Source organism: Erythranthe guttata, chromosome 8, assembly GCF_056151865.1.
Source record: "Erythranthe guttata isolate IM_541 chromosome 8, IM_541, whole genome shotgun sequence".
NCBI lineage: Eukaryota > Viridiplantae > Streptophyta > Magnoliopsida > Lamiales > Phrymaceae > Erythranthe > Erythranthe guttata.
Window position 1 is genome coordinate 17378729 of NC_142540.1, and position 25875 is coordinate 17404603.

The 25875-nt window shown below is 35.2% G+C and overlaps 5 protein-coding genes across 7 annotated transcripts; 4 read left to right on the forward strand and 1 right to left on the reverse strand.

Moving 5' to 3' along the window:
- The first annotated feature begins 1673 nt into the window (after positions 1-1673).
- On the forward strand, positions 1674-7148 carry NDB3 (NAD(P)H dehydrogenase B3). Of its 2 annotated transcripts, none has more exons than XM_012974947.2 (11): positions 1674-1939; positions 2054-2168; positions 3048-3324; positions 3693-3899; positions 4172-4422; positions 4819-5041; positions 5176-5280; positions 5584-5856; positions 5964-6085; positions 6269-6388; positions 6642-7148. In XM_012974947.2, the coding sequence occupies exons 2-11, from the start codon at positions 2080-2082 to the stop codon at positions 6727-6729; spliced, it is 1755 nt and encodes a 584-aa protein (XP_012830401.1). In that variant the 5' UTR covers positions 1674-1939; positions 2054-2079; the 3' UTR covers positions 6730-7148. The 2 variants fall into 2 exon arrangements, with proteins under 2 accessions (XP_012830401.1, XP_012830402.1); XM_012974948.2 differs by having other exon boundaries at positions 1792-1928.
- Positions 7149-7805: 657 nt separating this feature from the next.
- Positions 7806-9139, forward strand: LOC105951614 (heat shock factor protein HSF30). The gene is made up of 2 exons (XM_012975063.2): positions 7806-8210; positions 8318-9139. Exons 1-2 carry the CDS (start codon positions 7941-7943, stop codon positions 8924-8926), a joined length of 879 nt encoding a protein of 292 aa, XP_012830517.1. The 5' UTR covers positions 7806-7940; the 3' UTR covers positions 8927-9139.
- Positions 9140-12614: 3475 nt separating this feature from the next.
- LOC148768671 (PKS-NRPS hybrid synthetase cheA-like) lies at positions 12615-13265 on the reverse strand. Its single transcript, XM_088821314.1, has one exon. The coding sequence runs from the start codon at positions 13263-13265 to the stop codon at positions 12615-12617; it is 651 nt and encodes a 216-aa protein (XP_088677440.1).
- Positions 13266-14558: 1293 nt separating this feature from the next.
- Positions 14559-19197, forward strand: LOC105951493 (protein TRANSPORT INHIBITOR RESPONSE 1). 2 transcript variants are annotated; one of them, XM_012974949.2, is made up of 4 exons: positions 14559-15097; positions 15390-15972; positions 16940-17435; positions 18091-19197. In XM_012974949.2, exons 2-4 carry the CDS (start codon positions 15449-15451, stop codon positions 18847-18849), a joined length of 1779 nt encoding a protein of 592 aa, XP_012830403.1. In that variant the 5' UTR covers positions 14559-15097; positions 15390-15448; the 3' UTR covers positions 18850-19197. The 2 variants fall into 2 exon arrangements, with proteins under 2 accessions (XP_012830403.1, XP_088678229.1); XM_088822103.1 differs by having other exon boundaries at positions 14754-14853.
- A 3061-nt stretch (positions 19198-22258) lies between these two features.
- LOC105951494 (ARM repeat superfamily protein) lies at positions 22259-24368 on the forward strand. Its single transcript, XM_012974951.2, has one exon. The coding sequence runs from the start codon at positions 22501-22503 to the stop codon at positions 24226-24228; it is 1728 nt and encodes a 575-aa protein (XP_012830405.1). The 5' UTR covers positions 22259-22500; the 3' UTR covers positions 24229-24368.
- Positions 24369-25875: the final 1507 nt, after the last annotated feature.

The window sequence follows — 25875 nt, forward strand, 5'->3', positions numbered from 1 at the left end:
TTTATTAGTTTATGTATTTATTTATAGTATTAATTTTCTGTAATTTGGACTTTTTCCATATTTTGTTAGGTTGATCCAATCAAGGCCCTATAAAAGTCAACCCAATAGATAGATGATGGGCCTCAATCTATAATTTGATTATGATAATTTAGGCCCGCCAGCGGCCAATGAAAGGCGGCCCATACGGCCCGCGGGCTCAGCCCATACGGCCCACTTCTTTCACGGCCCGGCCAGCCCGGCCCTGAAAGGGAACCATGAGTCCAGACCCTTAGCCCATTTTACTCTATTTTGACGGGCCCAAGGCCAAAATAATTAAAAATCATATAATTATATATAATGAGTTTATAAATTATATATTTATTTCAAAGTCATTATATAAGTAAGATAAATATTTATTAAAGTATTTTTTGATATTTTATTAGTAGAATATTAAAAAAAGAAAAACCATAAACCAAGGGGCCCACAAAATATAATATAACTCGATTTTTTTAGTCATTTATAATATAAAATATATGATAACATTGATATTTAAAGTGTAGTTTTTATTAAAAAGTTGGTATTTTCGAATATTAAAATTGGATCATAATTCGAAATCTAATATTTATTCTAATTTCTTTTAGAAAAAAAAAATCGAAATCCAGGATTCAAAATGATAAATGTTGTTTAAAATGTGGAAATATTAAAATCGGACACGCCAAAATTTGAAAATTTCGTTCCAATTTCCACCGTTACTTCGAATGACAACGGTAGATTTTTCAAATGAAATTTGGTAGGATTATAAAAGGGAATTGCTTTTTGCGGTTTGAAAATTGCTATTTGCGGTTTATAACAAAACCCAAAAAAAAAAAAATTATTTCACTAAAACCCAAAACTTTCCAAAAAAAATCAAAATACCCCTCCAAAACGCGTAAAAGCCCAACTTGGGTGCCCATTCATGCAGTGCACACCCAAGTTCCGAGCGTTCGTACACGCCTTGGGCGTTCGAACATTTTTTTGCGAAAAGAAAAAGCCCTACGAATCGATTTGTAGGGTTTTTTAACATGAAATTGGTTTCGTAATCGACCTACCCAATGCATATTACACATAAAAGAGTCGAAATTACATCAAAAAATCGAAGCCCAACCCTTCTTCAAGCTTGATTTCGAATTTTCGTTTTTTTTTTTTTTTTTTTGCTATTTGCAGTTTTGGGTCTCCTGACCGACTAGTATTTCCTATTTATTATTATTTTATTTTATTTTATTTTATAAATGAAATGCTATTTGCGATCACAAAATTGCTATTTGCAGTTTTGGGTGATTTTTGGATATTTTTAAAAATTTTGGTGGTTGTGTTATAAACTGCGAATAGCAATTTTGTGATAGCAAATAGCATTTCATTTATAAAATAAAATAAAATAAAATAATAATAAATAGGAAATACTAGTCGGTCAGGAGAATATTCCTAAAATGAGGTTGGTCAATCTTTTACATGAATAATGAATCTGATGTCGGACGTTAATCACAACGATTAAAGTAATATTAAAAGTTGTTTAACAGCAATTAGTAAGCCTAAATCACACCGAACGTGACGTATTTCCTCTATATAATTTTCAAATGCAGGTACCTTCTGCATCCAAAGATGTACATTGTCTTCCTCGTCAACGAATATTAGTTGGCACGTGGGACCGCAGAATCACGCTCGGCATGTGTCCAACAACTGCGTGGGCCGAAAGCAACCCCCGCGAAATGCCACGTGTGTTCTTCTTGTGCGCCAAGTCAGATAAAAGCTGTACAATCAGGTACAGCGCGGACCACTCACGTTACCCTGCACCCTCCTCCGACCTTTTCGGGAAGTTTCCCATTGCTTCATTTTCATTTGCTCTGAATCACCAGCAACAAATCGAGACCATCTCACCTAATTTCTCTCTGTTTTTTTTTACCTTTTTCAAAGTAAAGTCAAAGTAAAACTCTTCTTCTTCTTCTTCCTTTAGCTCTTTTCTCTCTCTCTCTCTCTCTCTCTCTCTCTCTCTCTCTCCAGTTGTCTGCGTATGTTTATTTTTCCCCATTTTTCTCAGGTGATTTTCAGCTGAAGGTTTAAGAGATGCGGAAGATGACGGTGTTCCAGAGATTTTCTAGAACTTTCCGAGACAATCCTTCGCTCGGTAAAATGTTGATCGTTTTCACCGTCAGGTAATTTTTGTTTTTAACTCTGTTTTTTTTTTTGGTAGGAGCAGTGTTTTGATGTTGTCCTGTTATCGCTTGTTGGATTGTGCGATGGTGCTTGGATTGATTTCTATTTATTTCAGTTTTCGGAGGCTGTTTTATAGTTGTAAGATAGTCAGCTGAAATTTGTTGTCGATTGGTGTATGCTTTGATTGATGATAATTGTGGTTGTTGATGCTGATGAGTTTTGATTTTGAGATTTTTGTTTTCGATTTGAGATCAGGAAACAGATGTTGAAATGATGTAGATCTACGATCACGATTTAGTCATGACATGTGATTTTCCTAACAAAGTTGACGAGTTGATCTAGATGGATTATGAAAACTTGGAACATTTTCTGTTTCTTTAATTTCGCATCCATCGTATTTGAGCAACCATAAGTTTATGAAATATAGAGAATTTTGGTTCAGAGGAGGCGTGTTTTGGCTTGAGTTTGATAAGAAAAGAAAGTCAGATTTAAGTTGTTCGTTTGTTTTTAGGGGAAATTAACGAATTATATATTTCATTGTCAAGTTTTATTCGCATATAGCGTAAATGAATTTGTATTTTCACTGTGATTTAGTTTGATTGCCTTTCGTGTTGGTGTTGTGAAAGTTATAATAGGCTTGGTATCTTAGTTGATGTCCTGTAACGGTGAAGGATATAGGATCTCATTCCTGGATCTTATCGATCAGTTTATTGCTATTATCCAATTTCTACTGAATGTGCCTTATATGTTTGCAAGTAGGATGTACGAAAAATATCTTTATGAATTTAGGTTATTCGGAGGCTACTAGCATCTTATTTGCAGTGAATCCCATCAGCATGATTTGCCGTTATTCAATTCTTTTGATATATGAATGACAGTGGTGGAGGCCTTGTGGCGTATTCTGAGGCTAAAGCAGATGGTGGAATTCATGCTGTCAATCCAAGCGAGGTTGATGTCAAGAAGAAAAGAGTGGTGGTACTTGGAACTGGTTGGGCCGGAACGAGTTTCTTGAAAAACCTTAGCAATTCATCCTATGATGTCCAGGTGATATCACCACGTAACTTTTTTGCATTCACCCCGTTACTGCCGAGTGTGACATGTGGCACTGTGGAACCTCGAAGCATAGTAGAACCTATCCGCAACATTGTCAGAAAGGTGAACATCTTATTGCAACTGGGCGAGGGAGTATATATATCTTATACTCTACTACGATATAATGTAGAAATAAGTTTGTTATCTGTTGTCGAAACTCTGCTTTCCTCTCTGATTTTGTAACTGGTCTTATCTTAATTATAGTGGTTCTTCTGGCATTGTAGTCTTATATATCTACATAGTCTATTCACTTATTCATTAGTACACTTTTATTTGCATTACACGTTAGGCTTGATCATTTTGAAAATCCCATCTCCAGAATGTGGTTTACTGATGACTAAAAGGGAAATTTATTAGCAGTGTAACTGATGGTTTTTTCATTGTGATGGTTATTTTTTGAGCACGTACTTACAGTAATCTCTTTCTGGCAGAAAAATGTAGATGTTCATTACTGGGAGGCAGAGTGCTTTAATATTGATGCAGCAAATAAGAAAGTTTACTGTCGATCACATCTAGGTGGCGATGTGAACTCAAAGGAGGAAATCATTGTGGACTATGATTACCTCGTGATTTCCGTTGGAGCCCGTTCAAATACATTTAACATCCCTGGTGTGGCGGAAAATTGCCATTTTCTGAAGGTAACATCCACAAACTTGTTTCAATTATATAAGTGAGCATCCTCTAGTTCGATTGTAATCTTTATGTGCGTCAATTAAATAATTATATCCCCAGATTTAGATTGATAAATGCAAGTGTAGTTTCCTTAAATATGCATTCGGACCTGAAACATGATTATACCATATTTCTGCCCAGAAGTTCATGAAACTTTTGTGATTTTAGGTTTATTATAAGCATAGAAGCTGTTGTCTATTGTACCTCTCCTTGGTTCATGGTTTTGCTTCTCCTACAGGAAATAGAAGATGCTCAGAAGATCCGTAGGACCATTGTTGATTGTTTTGAGAGGGCGAGTTTGCCCAACCTAAGTGATGAAGAAAGAAAGAAAATTCTTCATTTTGTCGTAGTTGGTGGAGGTCCAACTGGTGTGGAGTTTGCAGCAGAACTTCATGATTACGTGACAGAAGACCTGGTCAAGTTATATCCCAAGGCTAAAGAGGCGGTTAAAATAACACTTCTTGAAGCTACCGATCATATTTTGAATATGTAAGTCCATGTTTTCTTAAAGTAAAATTATTAAAAATTTAGTCTCATCATTGCAATTTGGATACAACTATCGCGGCTTCTGTTTAGCCTTCAAATCAGCAACCCAAAGAATAATGAAGTCAATGTGAGATGGTCTAGGATAAGACAATACTCAGTTCTTTTCATTTCAAGTGTAAATTGACTTAGTTATCTCTTCCTTATGTTTCAACAGGGTTAGGTAACAACGATAAATTATGCTCCGTGTTCAGTTTCAAATATTTTTTCTTCTTAAATATACAAGTGAAATTATCCCCCTTTTAAACTGGGCATATATATAATGAATCTCTGGATTCAAGATGTTATATCTCATTTGTAGGACCTCTTGAGTTATGGTTTCATCCAATTTTCCCTGTGCAGGTTTGACAAGAGAATTACGGCTTTTGCTGAGGAGAAATTTCAGAGAGATGGAATCAACCTTAAAACTGGGGCTATGGTTGTCAACATATCAGACAAAGAAATCACCACCAAAGAGGTCAAGAATGGTGGGGCAGTGTCTACTATGCCGTATGGCATGGTTGTCTGGTCAACCGGCATTGGAACTCGCCCTGTGATAATGGATTTTATGAAGCATATTGGTCAGGTATTAGCTTAGAGTCAAATATTACTCGTGCCTTAAGAGTTGTGAGTTGTTTTTTGCTTTTAGGATTTGTGTCTGAATTGCTTAATCTAAATGAGTTCTCAAATTTTCTGAAAATCCTATTTTTTGTCGTCCAGGGTAATAGACGTGTCCTAGCAACTGATGAGTGGCTTCGAGTCGAAGGATGTGACAGCATATACGCACTTGGAGATTGTGCCACAATCAATCAGCGCAAAGTCATGGTATCTTATTTCGCAACTCGATTAATCTAATGCTGCCTATTCTGAAAATCAGACATTTCATTTCATACATTGCTATTTGCTTACATGCGAGTTTCCTTATTACACTTTGTGTGTCATGAATAATCAGTATTTTTGTAATCTATTTTTTTCATGCTCTTTATTATTGATTTTAAGCCCGCAATTACTAACTACAAAGTATCTGTACAAAAAATGCTTTATATTTGGTACCTGTTGTCTCAATAAAAGTTGTAGTTGTAGTTCATTGAATTCTCCATCAAACTTAACCCCACTTTATATTTTTAGGAAGATATTTGGGCTATATTTCGTAAAGCGGATAAAGACAACTCAGGAACACTTACTGTCAAGGAATTCCAAGAAGTGCTCTCTGATATCTGTGAAAGATATCCCCAAGTAGGACTCTATTTGAAAAGTAGACAGATGAAAAGTCTCGTTGATCTGTTGAAAGATTCGAGCGGGGACGCTGTAAAGGAATCAATTGAAGTGAATCTCGAAGAATTCAAGTTAGCCCTTTCCCAGGTCGATTCTCAAATGAAGAATCTTCCAGCAACAGCTCAGGTTTGTCATCAAACAATACATCATATATGATTTTAATTAACCATTTTATTTTTTTCTCATTAAAATGTTTATAATAATATTCTAATGCTCCTTTGACGGTATTTCAGGTTGCAGCACAACAAGGTTCCTATCTTGCTGACTGTTTCAACCGCATGGAGAAGTGTGAGAACAATCCAGAAGGTCCTCTTCGCTTCAGGGGTGAAGGACGCCATCGGTTCCGCCCTTTCCGGTTTAACCTTATTTTTATTTATTTATTATTTTTTTATTTTTTTAAGATAACCTTATTTCCTCAAAGCCCTCAAAATGAGATAAACCAGATGCAGCGAAAAATCTTATTTAGCTACTAAATGTAGAATGTAAGCACAAGATGTGTTTGTTTTTCTAATATGCTTACTGTAATTGTACTCTTAAGGTACAAGCATTTGGGACAATTTGCTCCGTTGGGAGGGGAGCAGACAGCTGCACAGCTTCCTGGAGACTGGGTTTCAATTGGCCGCAGCTCTCAATGGCTTTGGTATTCCGTTTATGCGAGGTGTGTTTTCTTCTTACTCTAATATCAGTTATTAACTCTAAGGCCTCGTTTGACAATATTGATGATATTTAATTAGACTGATTAGATTGGATTGAGTTACACTTTTTGTGGCATACTTCACAAACACTTGACACTCTACATGAATAAAATAATAAATCATATCTAATTCCTATCCATTTCTTTCCTTTCCATGTGACATTTTTCAATTTGATATTGATAGTTGACTTGTGTTTATCTCTATTTATATCTTCAGCAAGCTAGTGAGCTGGCGTACGAGAGCATTGGTTATATCAGACTGGGGGAGGCGTTTCATTTTTGGAAGGGACTCGAGCGGCATTTAAGGAGGTCAAATGTTTTATATATTTTCTGAATAAACAGGGGACTACGCCTAGTGTTTCTACTAGGCTACGACATACATATTTGTCTTCGTATACTTCGTTTTGTTTTCCCTTCATATTTCTGAAGATGGTGGGTGAATTTTGCCGATAAAATGTTTAACAATATCATAGGAATCTTCGAACAATAAATTTTTGCAGCTAGATGTGTGAGATTCGGATATAATGTGGCAGAATAATGATTTGCTTTTGCTTGTCTTGCCGATATCGAGAGAGAGACAATGTTTATTATCCGGGAATTTTGTCGTCTTTTCTGAATGATAATGACATAAAATAATTTTGATTGATATAATAGATTCTTGACTGTTTATACTTTATACATTATTGATGGTCTGTAGCAATTGAAATTTTTGTTTCTATTTTTAGTAACATATGTTTGGTACTGATAGTCTAGTAGTCACGCTATTATACTGACCTTGATGTATTTATCTGGATTGTGATAATAAATAAATAAATAGAATATATTACAACCGTACCATGAAGATAAGTTCTATTTAAAAAAAATTCTCATTTTTTCATTCGTACATCTCTACATTAACACCCTTTTTTAGGGTGGATGTTAGAAATTTACAAACTGCATGGGGCTGGATGTAATTTCTCAAACATAAGGGTTTTCTTGTAATTAAAATTTATCTTAGGGAGGTGGTTGTAAACATTGTGGGTTTTGTAGATGCTACACTCGATGAATTACACCGGACCGATTTAATCCATAGATCTATACATAATAACACACACCCATATGTATCTGTGCTTAGTGGGTGGTTATTTGTATAGATCTACGGTTTAAAATCATACGGTGTATTTCACCGAGTATAGCATCTCATAGACCAAATGCAAAGTAAATGTTCTAGAAAATTATGCTCCTTTCCCCTACAAATTAAAGATCATTGCACAAACAGAGAAAGTACAGAAACAAGTTAAATGTTAGAGAATATATTCTGTACACAACAAACAGAAAATACTTGGCAATCTTGTTATCAATGGTTTAGTTTATATACAAATAACATATCAAAGGTCCTGATTTAATTTATCCCACACTTTGCATATTTACATAACTGCCCTGTTTCCATAACACATTGCATGCATGGCTAGTAGCTAAGTGGTAAGAAAAAAGAAAAAAAACAGTTGCAATTTCAAGACTTTGATCAACAAAAGAGATGAACTGTAGTACCTGCAGCGGCGGAGTCGGTGGCGGCACAACCAATTCCGTCGCCGGAAGTGAGGAGAGGCGGTATTTGGGTCCTCCGGCCTTCTTGACCAAGACGTTTAACATAGTGAACGATCCGAACACGGACTCCGTAATTTCGTGGAGTTTATCGGGAGACAGTTTCATAATTTGGAACCATCATAAATTCTCTGCAGAGATACTTCCTGTTTATTTTAAGCACAGCAACTTGGCAAGCTTTGTGTACCAGCTCAACAGCTATGTACGTATATATAATATATATACACATATTTAAATAAATTTATTAAAAATCGTCTTTCGTCGGCTTTTTGCTAATTTATTAATATTTTGTTTCTTGATTTTGTGTAGGGTTTCAGGAAAATCGGAGTGATCCATCAGTGGGAGTACGAGAATCCGAATTTTCAAGCGGGGAAAGGAAATTTGCTCTCGAACATTAGAAGAAGAAAACGAAATGTATGCAGCGGTACGTATATAACAATTAGTCCAGAAATTGTTATGAACGAAATAAACGAATCGAAGTTGGAAATCGAGAAGCTGGAACATGAAATTACTGCTGTCCAAGAAAAGGTGGAAAATATCTACAAGCACAAGCTGTTAAAGAAACAAACACGGGGCGAAGTGTTTGCCCGCAAAACGATGATCGAAGAAATCGGAAAAGAGATTCATGCAAGAAAGAAGAGGAAGTTTATTTCTCTTACAACCGAAAACACCGAAAAAAATCACGGGTCTGAAAACCAACCGGTTTTGTCAACCGACGAATATTCTGAGGTAGTTATAGACGCGACTTTGGAAGAGGGGTCGATGGCGAAAAATGCAGATGATTATACATTTTGGACGAAGATACTATTGGAAGATTACGAAGCATGCGAAGCAGAGAATATTGTTATGGATTTCGAGAGTTCAATTGCAAAGGTAGATAATCAAGAAGGCGAACGAGTTATTATTGATCTTAATTAATTAATAATCGAAATAGCAAGTTTAATTAATTTTCTATAATTTTCTTTTTTTAATTTTTGGGTCTGGAGTTTAATTATGTCAACATTAGATTTTCTAAAAATGGTTTTATTACAATTGTATCATTTTATTTTCTATTTTTTTTGTTAAATTGTTTAATGGGCAATTCATTATTACATTTGTTAATGAAATAGTAAGTTACTTAATTCTCTATAATTTTTTTTATTATTATTATTTTTTTTTTTGGGTCTGGAGCTTAATTATGTCAAGATTAGATTTTCTATAGATGGCTTTACTACAATTGTATCTTTTTATTTTCTAAAAAAAAATTAAATTGATTAATGGCCAATTCATTATTAAATTCGTTAAAGGGCTGTAATGTGGGCCTAGTTACTGGTTCGGCCTAATTCGGGCTTAATTTGAAGCCCCATTTATAAAAAGAAAGAACATTTAGTTGAGGCCTATTTTTTCTGAACAAAAAAAGCCCATTGTTACTGAATGTGGGGCCCACGAGTGCAATAATGAATGCCACGTGTCGAACCCCCTCCAGGAGGGGGGGTGGGGGTGGGGGGCGGAATTGGACAAAAGAGGGTAGAGAAATGATGGAGAGATGGGGTTAGGGGAAAAAGATGATTGGTGGTAACATGGGTTTCTTTAAGTTGGGGAGACAAGCATTTTAGGTGTCAATTCTCATTAAAATAACTCAATAAATACTTTGTAGGAATTAATTAATTAATTTAATTAATAATGTTATATTAAATTAATCAATTATTTGTATATTTTCATTGAGGGGACAGAGACAACGGCCATTCATTGCTGTGGATAATGTCAAGTCCCACCCATGTTTTTTTAAAATTTATTTATTTTAGTTTTTGTTTTTTGTGATGTTTCCATTTGATCTTATCTTCCAATTACAAAATATTGGGGAAACTATTTCATATTTAATTCTTTTTTATATATTTTTTTCCCATTTCTTTTTGACTGTCCACTCTTCGGCTGTCCATTCTACAAGTTCGTTTGACTAAGTTTACTTTAAGCATCTGATAAGTAATTTTAAGAGTATAAACTGTTACGTCTTATTTTTAATAATAATTTTTTAAGAGTTTGAATAATATTCTTGTAAACTATTTTTACTCGTTATTTTATTAATCATTGATTTTTCAATTAAATATATATAATTATATAGCACTTAAAAATACATTAAAACTACCACCTCTCCTCAAAAGAAGACTTTGATTTGGACTAGATACCTACATTGATATTTTTCAATATGTTGCCAAACCTAAATAGTTCAATATGAGTACTAATTTTTTATTTTTTAATTAATGCAAATGCCTTTTGAAATTGTTATTATTTGATTATTGTGATTGGCCTCAAAATATGATATTGATATGACTTTTCAAAATTGAGCTTAATATGCTACTAACAATAAACTCTTTTTTAGATGCGAGATTTTTTGGTTCGAATATCATTATTATTGAATGAATGACCTAACGGTTTGAGCATGTGACTTTATGTCAATTAATCAAAGTTCAAAGTACCTTGCCAGCAGTCGGTAGATCGAGTTTGTCGCACATAGTTAACCTAATGTGGTTTATATTTCTCGTATGATTTGCAAGCTATTATACGAGAGTGTAGATTTATCCCCTGCATCTAATCATTATTACGTATTAATAATTAAAAGACCAATGCATCCATTAAAAATGGTTGATTATTGTATCTTAGAGAAAACAATCTTCAATAAGTAGATGTTTTAAAGCAAACTCGTGTGGAAAATGATGTGGCATGAGGTCTTATTCAAATGTTGCAAATTAATTAATGCCATAACTATTTGTGTTGCATTCATAAATTGTTTGTGCCAAACAAAGAACTCATGAAATTAACGGTAGGTTATAATTATGGGGGCAACTATTTTAAATCCCAACTTTTGCTTACTTGAATACTACCAAGTTTAAAACCAAAATTGAGTACAAATTTATCAGTTTTTTCTTACTTTAATACCAAAATAAAAAGAAAAGTACCAAAACACCCTTTCATCAAAATATCAATTATATCAAATTTTTTTAGAAATTACCTATTCAAAAACCAAATTAAAAAAAAAAAAAAAACTTTTTGTTGTAAAAAAAAAACCTCCACCGGTGTCTTCTCCTCTCCAACCCTCGCCGCCGCCGCCGCCGACGCCGCCGACCCCCCCACGCCGCCGCCGCAGAACGCCACCGTACGCCGCCGCCGCTTCTTCGTCCGTTGTTATCAACCCGCTGAACGCCACCGTACGCCGCCGCCGCGTTTGTACAAGTAATAGTTTTTTTCGAATTTTTTTTTCTTTAATATTTTCGAATTGTTTGATATGGGTAACTAGGATTTGATTGTTTTAGGTAGAAATGATCGTTAATTAGTAATGGGTGCATCTAATTTCAGTCGATTTGAGCATTGATTTGAGATTTGTGGGTCGGTTCTTCGTTCACATTTTTCGACCTGTATATGTCGATTTTTGATGAATTTTCGACAGGTTGATGTCGAAAATTCATCAAAAATCGACATATACAGGTCGAAAAATGTGAAATCTTGAAATTGGATTTTTGGTAATTCGACAGATTGCTGTCGGAATTTGGATTAGTTTTCGACAGCTAGCTGTCGAATATTGAACCAATTTTCGACAGCTAGCTGTCGAATTTCGATCCAATTTTCGACAGCTAGATGTCGAATTTGATCTATGTATTTTTTTTTTTTTTTAATTATTAATTTGTTTTCTTTCCTATTTTTATTTGCTTGTGTTTATATTATGTATATTAATTTTTATTTGTGTGTTATTTTGCAGTGGAAGAACCACGTGAACCTCGTATACCTCCGACTGTCTCGAACCGTAAGAAGAGGAAGGAATTATCCGATAGAGGCAAGGGCATAGCAATCACGACCAAGAAAAAGACCACGACCAAGAAGAAGTCTGGAGAGGGTTCTTCGTCAACGAATCCGGTGCCGGCTCTACCTTCGACTGTAGAAGTTGGTGATTCGAGCAACGAACCGGTCGGAGGTCCCGAGATACCGGAATTGTACACAAATTTCGATAAGTACATTGCTTATCATATTGTGAACGGAGGGCCAGATCGCTCGGAGCGCGGCTCAGAATTTCGAATTCGAAATCACACAGGAACTTTGAAAGGTTGGGAGCCGACGCCGTTTATTACAGAGGTAGTACAAAGATGTGGATTAATGTCAGTTGTACAAGCATCGTACAACACTGTGGACGGCCATCTACTTAGAGCCTTCATAGAGAGATGGCAGCCAGCTACCAACACATTCTATAGCCGGGAGATAACCGATAAATGTTCTTTTCAAATCCTCCCAATCCTCATTGAACTCCTCTATGGTATTTCTTTCAATAAGAGCCGAAAAACTCGACTGAAATTGCTTCCATTTGGTGATGTCCTTTGGGAACAATTTCTTACAATTGGCCACTATATTCTTGTTCACATGCCACCGACACAGCAAGTGATGACTCGATGGATACACATTGGCCACTGCTTTCATTAAACCCAAATCTCGATCTGTTACAATGCAATTAGGCCGATGACAACTGGTCATGGCCTCCTTCAAACAACGCAACGCCCATTCAAAATTTTCCGTCTTTTCGTGGTCCAAGTATGCAAAGGCAATTGAGAACGTCTTGTTGGTACAAGTAAAACCCACAATCTCAAGAAAGGAGTCCGTAACGATTGGTCTTGTACGTGCAATCGATGACGAATACGTACGGATACGACTGTGCCAACTTAATGCATTTCGGGTGGATCCAAAACAAGTCGGTAATCGCATTCAACTCGTTCGATCTATGGTACGAGAGGTATTCATCTTCTTTCAACTTGACGAACAATGATTGCAATTGAGATCTCCCATCCAATTCACTGAAATTTAACTTAGAGATAGTATTGTAAACTGTCTTCATACCAGTTACATTAGACGGGTCCTTTTGCTTCAATGCTCTTAGAATTGCCCTTGGTTTCACCATTGCTTTCTTCATAGTGTGAACAAAGGAAACATCCTCCTTTGATAATCTTCCAGCATAAGAGTGTCCGTGCAAGTTTTCGAATAAGTTGTGGTTGTGAATACCACTATGAACATCCAATTTCCACTCAGCCTTTTCATCATCCTTGTGTTCTCTTGTCCCCTTCAATTTAAACGGACAATTGCATTTCTTTGAACCGGTGCTCCTTTTTCCCGGTCTTTGATCATCTTCACCTGGTACCTTCTTGCCAACATAATGGCCCCCACGCTCACAACGAACAATCACATACGGTGTCCTACGTCCTCTATCCCCGTCACTCGAACCCCCAATCATTAACACCATTCCAATTCTTTTACATACTTCACGAACCCATGCCAATAAAGCTTCTTTTGTTGGGAATTTTTCTGACGTGGTAAATGAATGGGTGCAATCGATCTACACAAAAGTGTCGAAAATATAAGACAAGTAAATTTGCAACAGGAACCAAATCGACACTTAAGTGTCGAAAATTACCCATATTTTCGACACTTAAGTGTCGAAAATAGAGGTCACTTTCGACACCTAAGTGTCGAATTATGATACAATTTTCGACACTAAGGTGTCGAAAATATGGGTAATTTTCGACACTGAAGTGTCGAAAATTGTATCATAATTCGACACTTAGGCGTCGAAACTTAAGGGTATTTTCGACACATACACGTCGAAAAATAAGGGTATTTTCGACCTGTATGTGTCGAAAATACATGGCGAGTTTTAAAAAAAAAAAAAATTCAAAATCGATGTTTTAGCTCAAAAAATACATGAATACATACCTGAATGGGTTCTCCTTGCTCGTAAACTACCATTCTATTGTCATTTGACGCCATTTTGCAAGTTGTGTAAGGTTTTGATTTCTTTTGTTTTGGGGTTTTTTAGGAGGGTTTTTGGGGAGGGAGAAGAAGGAGGTGGAGGAGGTGAGGGGTTTGTGAGTGAGGAGGGAAATGTTTTTTTTTAGGTTTTTGATTATTTGGTATTTAAGAAAGAAAAATAGTATTTGTAATATTTTTTGGTTTTAATTTTCATTAAGGGCATTAAAGTAATTTACAATTAATTATTTATTTTTTATTTTTTTGGTATTCAAGTAAGCAAAAATTAGTATTTGAAATAGTGATCCCCTATAATTATATCTATGTATATGAGTAATTATGAGTAAATTCGATATATATATATATATATATATATATATATATATATATATATATATATATATATATATATATATATATATATATATATTTTAGAAAATTTACAGTTTTCATGCCTCAAGTTTGTAAAAAAAATCACATTTGGTCGTTTATGTTCATAAAAATACATATTTAGTCCCTCATGTTTCAATAACTTAACACTTTCGATCATTTTTGTCAATTTACCGTTAGTCCTTCAATTTAGACAGTGATATGGACACAGTTTATTTCGTTGGTAGTATTGAAAAACTGACGAAAATGACTAAAAATGTTGAAATATTGAAATATTAGGGACTAAATTTACTTTTTTTTAGAACAAGAAGGACTAATAATGAAATAGAGGTAAACTTAAAGGGGCAAGAAGTGTATTCTTCCCATGTCAATGAAAACTCAAATACTTAATTTAAAGTGTATTGATTTAACAACAAAAAGCATATCAACTTTATAATAGTGTAATCAAAGCTCACATAAGTATTTCAAAATTAATTAAATATACTATAAAATTGTCAAATTTTGATAATTTTGTTATAAGAAATATTTTAAAAATCTAATTCAAATTCAAATCCAATTATTTTTTCACCAATTACAACCTATTTTAGTTCGAGTGTACTTGACCAAAATACCCTCTTCTTCTTCCTCAATTAATTGCGAAATCCCCAAAAGGTACTAACATGCGCCGGGGGTGCGCATTTTACACTACTATGGAGGTTAGGTGCTGCTCTCTACCATTATCTGTCAATTTCAGCAAAGATGGACTCTGCCTAATTATTTAAAAAACCTTCACGTATATTTATACATACATAATTATTATATGTATTCACCAGGCTGTATATACATACAACCACTGTATGTATTTCATAATTTATTACTAGTGTATATTCTTCCTCTTATATACTAGTTGCCTTTGCTAAACCATTTCTTTCGATCTTCGCTTCAGCACTCTACACACAGGTGAAAATCCTAATTTTTGGATTTTATATGTATATATGTGTGTGTATATATATAATTTTTTTTTTTTTTTTTGCAGCAGATAAAGTTGCGTAGACGAAGATTAGGGTTTCCATTATTAGAATCTGGATTCAAAATTTTACTCTTTGAGCCAAATTGTGCTTACCTGCTTCAATTATTTGCTTTTGATTAGGGTTTATTTTCTATATATTCTCAGAAATTTGTCATATCTGTTTCAATTGATGTTCTTTCTGATTTTGCCCTTTTTCTGTATGAATTTTGATTTGATTTGCAGTTCATCTGGGATTTGATTTGAGATTCTTCTGAGCCCACAAAAAAAAAAAAAAAAAAAAAATGGATCCAGACACTAAGAAATGCAAGGAATCGAAGCCCCACTCGTCCAATTCAAACGGATCGAAATGCAGTCACTTGAAATTCCCCGACGAAGCATTGGAGAAAGTCCTCTCGTTCATAGATTCACACAAAGACAGAAACACAGTCTCCCTTGTCTGCAAAGAATGGTACAACGCCGAGCGTTGGACGAGATCCAATCTTTTCATCGGGAACTGCTACTCCGTATCGCCCGAGATTGTTTCTAGAAGGTTTCCGAGAATCAAGAGTGTCAGAATCAAAGGGAAGCCGAGATTCTCCGATTTTAATATGCTGCCTCGAGATTGGGGTGCTAATGTGCACGCCTGGTTGGTTATGTTTGCAGAAGTTTACCCGTTTTTGGAGGAATTGAGGCTTAAGAGAATGACTGTGAATGACGAGAGCTTGGAGCTTTTAGCTAAGTCTTTTACGGGATTTAAGGCTTTATCTTTGTTGAGTTGCGATGGATTCACTGATGATGGGCTCAAATTCGTCGCCACTCATTGCAGGTTAATTGATTTATTTATTTATTTATGAATGATTCTTGCGATATGCTTTTATTGTTGTTTTACGAATTGTGAAATTGTGGATTCGGGTTTTCGATTGTGCAATTGGGAATTATTTCATCTGGTATGAAGTTTTGGATCAATGTGTTATAGGATTCTTCTAGATGATTTTTCCGAAATAATCTCTATTTAAGAATCATTATTGTTTTGCTTATTTGTGTTTGAAGCTATACGTATTGTGACGGTATTTCATAGTTATGTATTTGATATCGAATGTGATTCTGGATAGATATTTTAGTGGTAAAATTGAGTCTGCTGCTTTATGTTTCTCTTTGAAAGCTTTTCGATGCGACAGCTTACCTATTACTTGGCAGTTAATGGATAGTCCACATTCATTGGGCAAGCGGGACCCATATTTGCTTTGTATGCATAACAACTTGTTAACTATTTATTTCCTTTTATTTGCCAATCTCTTGTGATATTTCTCACTAGTTGAAGATGGTTCTATTCTTTTAAAACTTCTATCACATTATTGGATACATTAATAAATCAGAATTTTATAGTTGTATTTTGAAGATATACTTGGTAAAAAAGGCTTAAGGCACAATGTTTTTCCATTGCATGTGTCTTCTTGCATTAATCGGATTGGATTTTTGTTCTCCAAGAACTTTCTTATAATATGCTTAAGTGTAATTTGGTCATTGAATTACTTAGTATCAGAATATGACGTGTTGAAGGGCAAAAATGACATTTTTAGAGGAATACCTCATTGAATCAGTAAGATTCTGTCAACATTAACGCAGTAAGGGGACTGTGTAAGAAGTTAGCATACCTCGGGGGTTTTTGGTAATTAAGCCTTACGTCAGAGGGTTTCTCATAATTTACCCATCATGAATATTACTCGTACGACATATTTCCCATTCTCGTACTCGATTTTTCCTCACAGAATCATTTTGCTGACGTGTCGCAGAAACTTAACCGAGCTCGATATCCAAGACAGCGTAGCAGTTGACGTAGGCGGAGATTGGCTCACATGCTTCCCTGAAAACTTCTCCTCACTCGAAATACTAAATTTCGCAAGCCTAAACAGCGAGGTGAATTTCGAGTCACTCGAGAAACTCGTAAATCGATGCAAAAACACATTACGCGTTCTTAAGGTAAACGAGAGCATAACATTGGACCAACTCCAAAGGCTGCTTGTACATGCTCCTAACTTAGTGGAGCTCGGTACTGGCTCGTTCATGCAAGAACTAACACCACGTCAGTACGAGGATGTTGGTAGTGCGTTTAGCAATTGCGGAAAATTACGAGTTCTTTCGGGTTTGTGGGATGCTACGGATCTCCATTTTAGTGTTCTTTATGGAGCTTGTGCTAGGCTCACTTTCTTGAATTTTAGTGAGGCGGTGCTTCAAAGTGGGGAGCTTGCTAAACTTCTTGCGCATTGCCCTAATTTGCGACGCCTTTGGGTAAGTAAATTTGGTGAAATTTTTAAGATTTATTGCTGGTCGAAGTTCTATATTCTAAGACAAGAAAAAAACTAATTCCAAAAGGGGTTCCAAAAACATTCGGAAATCGGAATGTTGGAAATTGGAATGGTGGAATTTGAAATTTCCTCTTTTTTTAGTCACCTATAATATAAAATACATAATAGTATTGATATTATAAGGGTAATTTACAGAAGAAAAAAAAAGAGAAAAAAAATCGGAAATTACGAAAATTATTATTGGAATCTAATATGTATTGTAATTCCGCTAAAATAAAGGTCGGAATAATGAGAGATCGGAACTTTGGAATTCATAAATAGAAGATATTGTTCCAAAATCTATGTACTCGGATCGAAATTGGTGGAATTCCGAAATTCCTTCCAATTTATACCCCTAGTATCTGTGCATTATGAGTATCTGTAATAGACAAGAGTTGTCTGAAAATTTGTTTTATGCTGCTGAAAAATTTCTAATGGCCTTAAGTTGTTCTCTCTAAATGGTGGTTATGTGGGTAATATAGTAAAACTCTACATTCTATATCTTGGCTAATTTTATCTTAGCAACCAAACAACGCCATATTCTACAAAATTTCCGATATCCAATTAATCTGTTCTATTTTTTTCTTTTCCAATAATAGGTCATCGATACGGTTCAAGATAAGGGACTCGAAGCAGTTGGATCCAGCTGTCCATTGCTCGAAGAACTTCGAGTCTTCCCACTCGACCCTTACGACCTAGACCACCAACACGGCGTAACCGAGCAAGGCCTGCTAGCCGTCTCCCTCGGCTGCCCCAAGCTCCACTACCTCCTCTACTTCTGCCGGAGAATGACCAACGCCGCCGTCATTGCCGCCGTCAAAAACTGCCCAAATTTCACCCACTTCCGCCTCTGCATCATGAACCCCGGCCAGCCGGACCACCTCACCAAATCCCCCATGGATGCCGCCTTCGCCGCCGTCGTCAAAACGTGCCCCAAACTCCGGCGACTCTCGGTCTCCGGCCTACTCACTGACAAAACCTTCGAGAGCATCGGGGAATATGCCAAGAATCTCGAGACGCTTTCCGTTGCTTTCGCGGGGAGTAGCGACAAAGCGATGGTTTGCGTTTTACGAGGTTGTCCGAAGCTGAGGAAGCTAGAGATTAGGGATTGTCCGTTTGGGAACGCGGCGCTTTTGTCCGGTGTGGAGAAGTACGAGATGATGAGGTCGCTGTGGATGTCGGCGTGTGATGTCACTATGAAGGGGTGTAGGATGCTCGCTAGAGAGATGCCGAGGTTGAACGTTGAGGTGATCGAGGATGAGGGGAGCGATGACGGGGCGAAGGCGGGTAAGGTTTACGTTTATCGAACGGTGGCGGGGCCCAGAAGGGACGCGCCGCCGTTTGTCCTCACTCTTTAGTGCGAGAGGAGAAAGTACATTTTTGCCCCTGTGGTTTTCTCTAATTGTTGAAAAAACCTCAGTGTTAATTTATTATTATTTTTTCTTTAGCAAACTACCCCCTACAAATTCACTTTTAGGTGGTTGTGAGCTGGAAAATGTATTATATGGGGCGTTTTTTTCGCAATTCGATATAACGCAGGGGTAGTACTAAATGCAGTTAACTCGTGTGTTTTGTACTCGGTGTATTTCAACTGGTGTACTATATGATTGTGTTTGTTTTGTGGTTTGCATGATATGGAGGGAAAATGTTATATGAGATTCTTGGATTTGGGATCGATTAGTACAATGTAATAAATTATTTGTGAATTTTTTATTTTTTTTTTAATTATTTTTTTTGGTTGTCAATTTACATAATTTGTAGGATCCTACCATAAATAATGTAATATATAGTTTAGATGAGTAGATCCCACCAAGAATTTGGACCTAACACTCTAATACACGTGATGAAAATTATAATTACAGGCTGTTTAGTGAATATTATTGAAATAATTGTATTTCTTATCATGTTCTTTTGTTGTGATTTATCACTAGAGTTTTAGATTAGGGGTGGCGGTTTACTCAACTTAGACCGAACTCGGTCCCGATTCACGTGGATCAGATCCAAAAATCCATTATACTCTACTTTCACACTTATACATATTTTCAAACACACAAACACCCTCTAACACACTATCACACACATATACACACATACATACATTTGACACACATATACACACATTTGACACGCACACTTCAACACACTTTTCACATTGAACCGAATCTAATCAGATCCATGTAACCTGATCCAAATTGCCAGCCCTAGTAGAGTTATAATATGTATGCAAGTATACTCGTCGGCTTAGACTTTTAAAGTTTCTACGTTTATGTAAATTTTGATAAAATTCTCAACTATATAGGATCTTGGTTGCATTTAAATTTATATCTTGAAAGCCAAGTCTAGTTCATTTTTTTTTTTTTGGATTTCACTTGTTCTTCACTCAAAGCTATTTTCAATAATAGATGTAAATAGTGATTCTTATTATTGAGGCATTTTCCTATCTACCTAACAACGAACCACCCTAAAATTTTCTCTTCTTATTGCCTATTACTTTTCTCTTAAGTTACATAAATTAAAAATACTAATTAATTAGTGAAATTAATATATCTTCTCCTTCAAAAAATATAATAATAATATGAAAAAATAATATTAAAAAAAAGTAATTTATTGATATTGATAGATAAACCAAAAGAAAAAAAATGATTGGAGTAGAAGTGATTCTCTCTTATTAATTAGTATTATTATACTCTCATTTTGGTAGAAAATACCAAATTACCAATACAATATGGATAAAATAAGAAGTGAATTGTTATGGTGCATTCCAACTCAATCATGCGTGGTAAGCAAAACATATATCCCACTCATTTGTTCAATATTTATTTATTTATCCTCAACTGGAGTTGCTCTAATGGAGTTTTTAAATAATAAAATAATATTTCTTTTTTTTTTTTTTTTTTTTTTTTTTTTTTACTCAAAAAAAAAAAATATTATTTTATTATTTAAAAACTCCATTAGAGCAACTCCAGTGGAGGAATTAAATGGGGAATTAAATGGAATAACTTCTATTTTGATGCTCCAAAACATAAATTTTCATCTCCAATGGGGGAATTAAATTGGTAGTTATTTTGATATTCAACTTCCCGAGATGCAAAAATGCATCCTGGAAAAAGAGGTATCAAAACATTAACTACCCAACAAACCAATTAAAAATTGACACGTGTCAATATTAAATATATTTATGCTTATATTTAAAATTAGATGATTCATTTAATGCTTGCGGTTGGGGTAAATGAGTATCAAAATAATAAAACGAGTATCAAATTAATATTTGATGATCGATTTTGATACTTTACCATTGGAATTGCTCTTATATAAACAATTTTATGGTACGTTAATTTAAATATTAGAAGAAAAAGGAAGAAATTATCGGCCACCGTCCCACTTATTTTTTTCTTAGAACAAGATAGAATATATCGCAGCTGTGAAATCTGTTTGGTTGCCAAAATAAAATTAATCAAGATACTCTAATGAAATCCAGTTGCAGTATTAAATTTTGGAAGATTAAATAAAAAAATATAAGATAATATTTACAGGTCGATCCGTAAAGTTATTAAGGAGACCAAACATCAAACAAAGTCGTATTATTTATTTAATTCTGACTAATATCCCCAACCAAATGAGCCCGTAACATTAATTAACAAGTGCTTAAACCTTATTACATTAAAATATAGATAGGTGACAACCAAAATTATGGGCCATTTTGTCATGTAATGGAAAATTGGAAATAGATTAGGCTTAATAAAGAGGCTAACCCTACTTTTATCGTGGTCCATTTTTCTACTTATTCCGTGAGCTAGCCCACTTTTTTATTTATTACCTAAGAGCTAAATATTGCTTTATAAATCTTCATTTTTTAATTCAATTCTTTCATTAAATAAAACCAAGTAGTAATATAAGTTTTAAAATGATACTACATTTTGTTCCACTAGTTCAATTTTATTTTTTCAGATTTTATTTTTCGTGAAAAGGGTTTTTGGTGTTATTGTCAAAATATCCCATTTTTTATATCTTATAATTTTCTTGAATAAAATATTAAAATAAAATGATCCTAAAAACAAGTAAAGGGTATTCACATGGCCAAGTGAGTACTGAAAGCTACTCTTTGATTTGTGGCGGGTGGTCAATTTTGAATTTCAATTCCAACGAGAATTGGTTCTTTGTCGGCACCATACTCAACTCCGATAATCTAACAGCCCGTTAAGTCATTCGAATTTATATTTCTCTATTAAAATCTGTCGAGCCAGGGAATGCGACTTCGACTGATTTCGCCTTTTATTGCATGGAAAAAAAGTCAATAGCACTCACTTCTACTGTGGATAATCTCAGCATTAATTAATCAACATCGTACTTATGTCTTTAATTTATGCTTTTATCTTTTCTTTCCATTGTTAATGATAAAGCACAAAATTGACAAAATAAAATTAATTCATTTAAAACGACAAATAATGAAAACGAAATAAAAATTCTTTTATTATTATTATTAAAATAAAGAAAGTATTGGTGATATTTAATATATCCAATAATGTACATAGGTTGTTCCTAGGATAATTACTGCATATTTTAATTAATTAAGTAATTAATTAATATATAACCGAAAAAGTCACGAACTGAATAGGAAAGCACAACAAATAGAATATTTAATTACGTATTTCCATTAATTAATTATAATTTAAATTAAATTAATTAAGTTAGTGAAAGCTGTTAGTTGCCTTGAATACTATCTCACTTGCATAAATACATGGCCCAGCGGAGCTCTCAATTTGAGTTGTGAAGTTACCGAAACACCCCTGCTTCTTCTACTTGTTCATCTCCGAATGACAAATAAATCCCTGTGGGCATTTAGGTAAATTCATATAAAACTCCATTCTGTTACGAATCCACATAAGATAGGCATCACTCAGGCCTTTGTGTTCAGCAGATAAGATCATAACTCACACCTCTCGCCGGAAATTCCGATACCCTCGCCGGAAAATGGGTTTCTCCGGTAATCTGTAACAAAATCGATAGATATGGGTGAGGAAGAGAGCAGCCTGCTCAATCAAGCGTCTTACACCGGAAATCAAAGGCTAAAGCAAGCGATTCTTCTCGTCTCGTCGCTGATTTCCGTCTCCCATTCGATCAAAGTCTTCACGGCGAAATGGCAATCGGTGAGGCAAAATCTGGAGGAGCTCTTCTCCACCCTCGCCGCCGTCGAGAATTGCGAATCCGGTGAGAATTTGTCGATTTCGATTGCGGTGGAGTTGATTCTCGTAACCCTAAAAACCTGCGACGAGCTCTCGCAGCGGTGTTTGGATGTCTCCTACGGCGGGAAGCTCCTCATGCAGAGCGATCTCGATATGCTCTCCGCGAAATTGGAAAGCCACACGAAGAGCATCTCCGATATCTACGCCGCCGGTTTGCTCGCGCAGACCTACGCAATCGTGGTGCCGCGGCCGAATTTTCCGGCGTCGAGGGACGATGTCAAGTTCTACATCAACGATTTACTTTCGCGGCTGAAAATCGGCGGCGGCGAAATGAAAAGGCAAACCCTCGCCGCGCTGAACGAAGCCGTTCTAGAAGACGACAGATACGCGAAATCCGCCGTCGAACTCGAGGGTTTCGTCAATTTCCTCGTGAATCTTCTCGATTCCGAGGAGAGCGAAATTCAACAAGAGGCGGCCAAATCGGTGTCTTTAATTGCAGGTTTTCAGTCACACAAGGGTGTTCTAATCGGTGCAGGGGTGGTTGCCCCTTTGATAAGGGTTCTAGAATCTGGGAGTGAGCTGGGCAAAGAATTTGCCGCCAGGTGTTTGATGAAAGTCACGGAGAATTCCGATAATGTATGGTCGGTTTCCGCCCACGGTGGAGTGCCTGCCCTGTTGAAGATTTGCAGTAGTGATAGCAGTAGTGGGAGTGAATTGATTGCTCTGTCTTGTGGGGTGTTGAAAAATCTCGTTCTTGTCGAAGAGATTAAGAGATTTGTTGTCGAGGAAGGAGCCATTGTTGAACTTGTTGAGCTTGCTAGTTCTAAAGATGAAATTGTACAAATAGGCTCGCTCGATTTACTCCAAACTATAGCTTATAGAGATTCGTCGATTAGGGAAACGATTATTAAAGAAGGCGGACTTCGAGCGTTGGTACGGATTATGGATCCGAAATCATCGGTTTCGACAAAGACAAGAGAAGTTGCATTTAGGGGAATTACGAGTATATGTTCTTCGTCTGAAAATTTGATAAGTATACTTATAAATTACTCGTTTATGGATCATATACTTTATTTTCTTCGATATGGAGAGATTTCTGTACAAGAATTGGCATTAAAGGCTGCATTTTGGCTATGTGGAACTTCGGAGGAAGCTAAGAAGTTAATGGGTGATGCAGGGTTTATGCCGGTTCTCGTTAAATTTCTCGATTCGAAATCGTTCGAAATACGAGAAATTGCAGCTGAGATACTCTCTAGTATGTTGGTTGTGTCCAAGAACCGTAAGAAATTCGTGCAAAACGATCAAAATGTCGGTACGCTTCTGCAAATGCTCGATCCCAACGAGGTGAATTGTGGTAATAAAAAGACGTTGCTTTCGATATTAATGTCTTTAACGAGCAGCAATAGTGCGAGGAAGAAGATTGTCAGTTCGGGATTCCTTAAAAACATCGAAAAGCTTGCCGATGAAGATGAAGTTTCCGATGCTAAAAAGATCGTTAGGAAACTATCTTCCGGAAGATTCCGGACTATGTTGAATGGGTTTTGGCATTCTTGAATTTTTATGTTCTTGTTATAGTCCTTTCCTTGATTTTTTGTTTCTGTAAAAAAAATTCTACATTAGTTCGTTTTTTGGGTAAGTTAGAGTTTCTTGATTTTGGAATATGGGAAATGGCAATAAATATTTATCTTTTATTATTTTCTAATATATATATATATATATATATATATTTATATATTGTATATATGTGTGTGTGTATGTATATGTATGTGCACATGGGAATGGTGTGAATTTGGAGGTGGCATGTGAAGTGTAGGCATCAATGTTTTGGACAGTTTTAACCTTATTAATCAAGAATGTGATAAACCATCTGCTTCCTTTTTGTCTCTCTGCTTGTCGTTTTATTATTTCTCATGCAATGTTTTGCTATTTTAATAAATAATAAAGAAAAATATATTACACTAACATAGTAAAATTTAATAATGTAGTATTATAAATGTTACATATTAAGATTTAACAAATCGAATTTCTACATTTATCTCTTAAGATTTGAGATATAATGATGAAAAATAGGAAATTGATAGTTGTTGAAAATTATAATTAGAAATTATTACAGGAAAAATATTAAAAATAAATAATTACAGAAATACTATTAGGGGGTTTTTTAGGGTTGCCCATCGTTTCTTTCTTTTTATATATAAGATAATAAAAAAATTGAAATAAAAAAATGGCATGTAATTTATTCATTTTAATTACTTTTATGAATTTATTATTTGTTTTATATTAATTACATTTAAAATATACCTAAACAAATAAATTAAAATTAAAAAAGAAAAAAAGCTCCAAGCTCACGGAGAACTAAGAATGAGCTCGGCTCGACTCTTCAGAAAGCTCGAGTTCGAGTTCGAGCCTTTGTCGAGCTATCCTAGCTCATTAACACCCCTACAGCTACTGCTAGTAATTAATATTCATAATATAAGGATACATATCTAAAATATTAGGCTGCAGATATTTGCAAGACGAAAATTACTAAGTGCAAGACCTTACTTCATGCAAGACCAAAATATAAATAAATTTACTAAGATCAAGACTGGAAATTACAAATATAACCCCAATAATAATTTAGATATTATTAATTTAAATTAAGTTAATTGCTATTGCAAGACCAAAAAAAAAATACAAAAAAAGAATAAAAAGAAAAAAGAAAAAAGAGAGGGAACTCACTCACCCAACAAAACACCAACATCTTCTTCTTCACCCTCATTTTACACATTTTTTTCCACAAAAAAATCTTCCATATTCTCCAAAACCCTTATCACATAAAACCCTCAAATCTTACTAAAACTTGAAAAGAAGGACATTATGGATACACAAGACATAAATATGGAGGATTCTAAGGTCGAAGAACACAAAGAGGTAAGAAATATTGTACTTTGTGATCGTTTTTCTCGTTTTTCGCACCTCATTTCACGTACAAAAAAATCGACATGTACAGGTCGAAATATCAGCTTTATATCGACACTGCAGTGTCGAAAATGTCAAAATAATTCGACACTCATTAACTGTCGAATTATATTGAAATTATCGACATTCTGGTGTCGATATTAAGCGGATATTTCGACGCCAGTGTGTCGAAAATTTTCCAAAAAAACGACAAGTACAGGTCGATTTTTGTAAAATCGCAACTCCTTCAACAATAGTGCT